The sequence below is a fragment of the Chaetura pelagica genome, unplaced genomic scaffold (genome assembly GCF_000747805.2).
Source record: "Chaetura pelagica isolate M959 unplaced genomic scaffold, ChaPel_1.0 scaffold264, whole genome shotgun sequence".
NCBI lineage: Eukaryota > Metazoa > Chordata > Aves > Apodiformes > Apodidae > Chaetura > Chaetura pelagica.
In genome coordinates this window covers 642820-644454 of record NW_009953064.1, presented here as the reverse complement: position 1 = coordinate 644454, position 1635 = coordinate 642820, and the positions used below count along the sequence as shown (strand labels likewise).

Genomic DNA, 1635 nt, shown 5'->3' with positions numbered 1-1635 from the left:
CGGGGGCTCCGAGCTGCGGCCCCTCTCCGTTCCCTTCCCTTTCTTCGGCGCCGGGCACACCGGCCTCTATGTGAGTAAAGGGGGGGCAGCAAGCGGGGTCTGCCCTCCCCTGGTGCCTCCTCTTTCCTTTGGTTTCATTTGTAAATGACTGTCCCGCTCAGCGAGGCATAAATCCGGCGTGGGTTTCCACGGGGACCATCCGATGGTCCACGTTTAACTTGGAGCATCAGGGGAAGTGCTGAGGGCGCTGAGGGGAGATCCAGCGGAGTTAGGAGTTTGGGAAGTGTGCTGGATCCCTGGCTCGGCGGGGCTGGTCCTGCCCCGGGTGGCACAAGGAGGGGTCCCCGCCCTGGCCAGGGTTCTGGCCCCGCCAAGCTGGGGGTCCTGGATGAAGCGTTTGCCTGCACTGGGGGAAGCCCCGGACTTAGCTCTGGCCGGAGCCAGAAACACCCGTGCCTCGTGGGACTGGTCCCCACTGCGGTGTGCCGGGGGGTCCTGGCAGCAGGGAGCTGGGCACAGCTGGTGGGGAGCACTTGGGCAGGTTTGCCGCGGCCCCCGGATGGTGTCCCTCGCTGCGGAGGAGGCAGCAGCGGAGCTCTGGGTGCGATGCAGAATAAACAAAGCTGCCCTTTGGTGTGTGTTGCAGTGGGCTGGGCTGGCCGCTCGGCACATCCCGCTTCCTCTCCTCCCTGTGCCTGCCGCGGCAGTCAGGCTGCTTGGCACCCCAGCCGACATGCTCCCTTGCAGCCCCTGAGCCACCTGGAGGGGACTGTGGCCAGAGAGCTTGAGTCACGCGTGGCCCGTCGTGTCCCCCTCGGCTGGGATCATCAGACAGAGCAGCAGCCCTGAGTGCCCGGTTGTCCCTGGAGCCTTTTGGGTGGTGCTGGCTCCAAAAGCCTGCCCTGTGTCCTGGGGTGAGGACTGTGCTGCCCACTCTGGCTCCTCACTTGGCACGGTGAATCTTTTGACATTCTAGTCCTGTCTCTTCTCCCTGGTTTGCTTTGGGCTGACTGACCTCCTGGCCCCAGCTGATGGGGGAGAGGGCTGAGCATCACATTGGTGTCATCTTGGAGCTGGGCTCCTATGCTGTCCCACCACCTTGATTAAGCAGAGGAGGTCCTTGGTCCTCACCAGTGGTGTTTTTCCTCTGGTAAAAGCACCAACCCTGCTGTCAGGCAGGAGGGACCTGGGCTTGGGGCTTGAGCCACAGTGGGAGGATAGAGAAGGCTGAGGGAAGACAGGTGACATGATGGCTGTCCCATACAGGATCTGCAGCATGGCTTTGGGTCCTGGAGGGGCTGCAGGGGTCAGTGGGTGGTGTGTCCCACTTCCCTGAACTGCGACCCTCTGGCTCTGCAGGGCCAGTTTCACTCCAACCCTGGCACAGGGGTTTGTGTGGCAGGGCTGCTTCTCCCTGGGGAGCTGCTCTCCTAGGGGAGCTGGAAGAGGGCTGGTCTCACCTGGAAACCTCTGTCCTCCAGGGCTTCCTCCAACCACCCCCTCCTCCTTTGCAAAAACCAGCAACAACAACAACAAAAAAAGCCCTTCTTGGCTCCGATTCTCTCCCATCTTGCTTTAATCAGGAGAAGAATGTTCCTCTGCGGACACCGCGGGGTTACGGAGGCTTTGGGAAAC

General features: G+C 62.1%; 1 protein-coding gene across 1 annotated transcript in view; it reads left to right on the top strand.

Annotated features, from left to right (window-relative positions):
• Window position 1: 1 nt before the first annotated feature.
• The window catches only part of SNED1 (sushi, nidogen and EGF-like domains 1), a gene marked incomplete at its 5' end in the record, with an annotated part of 18650 nt that continues 17016 nt past the window's right edge, over window positions 2-1635 (top strand). The window contains one exon of the mRNA XM_009996757.1: window positions 2-70. Within this exon, the coding sequence (XP_009995059.1) occupies window positions 2-70 (69 nt within the window). The remainder of the gene's footprint in view (window positions 71-1635) is intronic.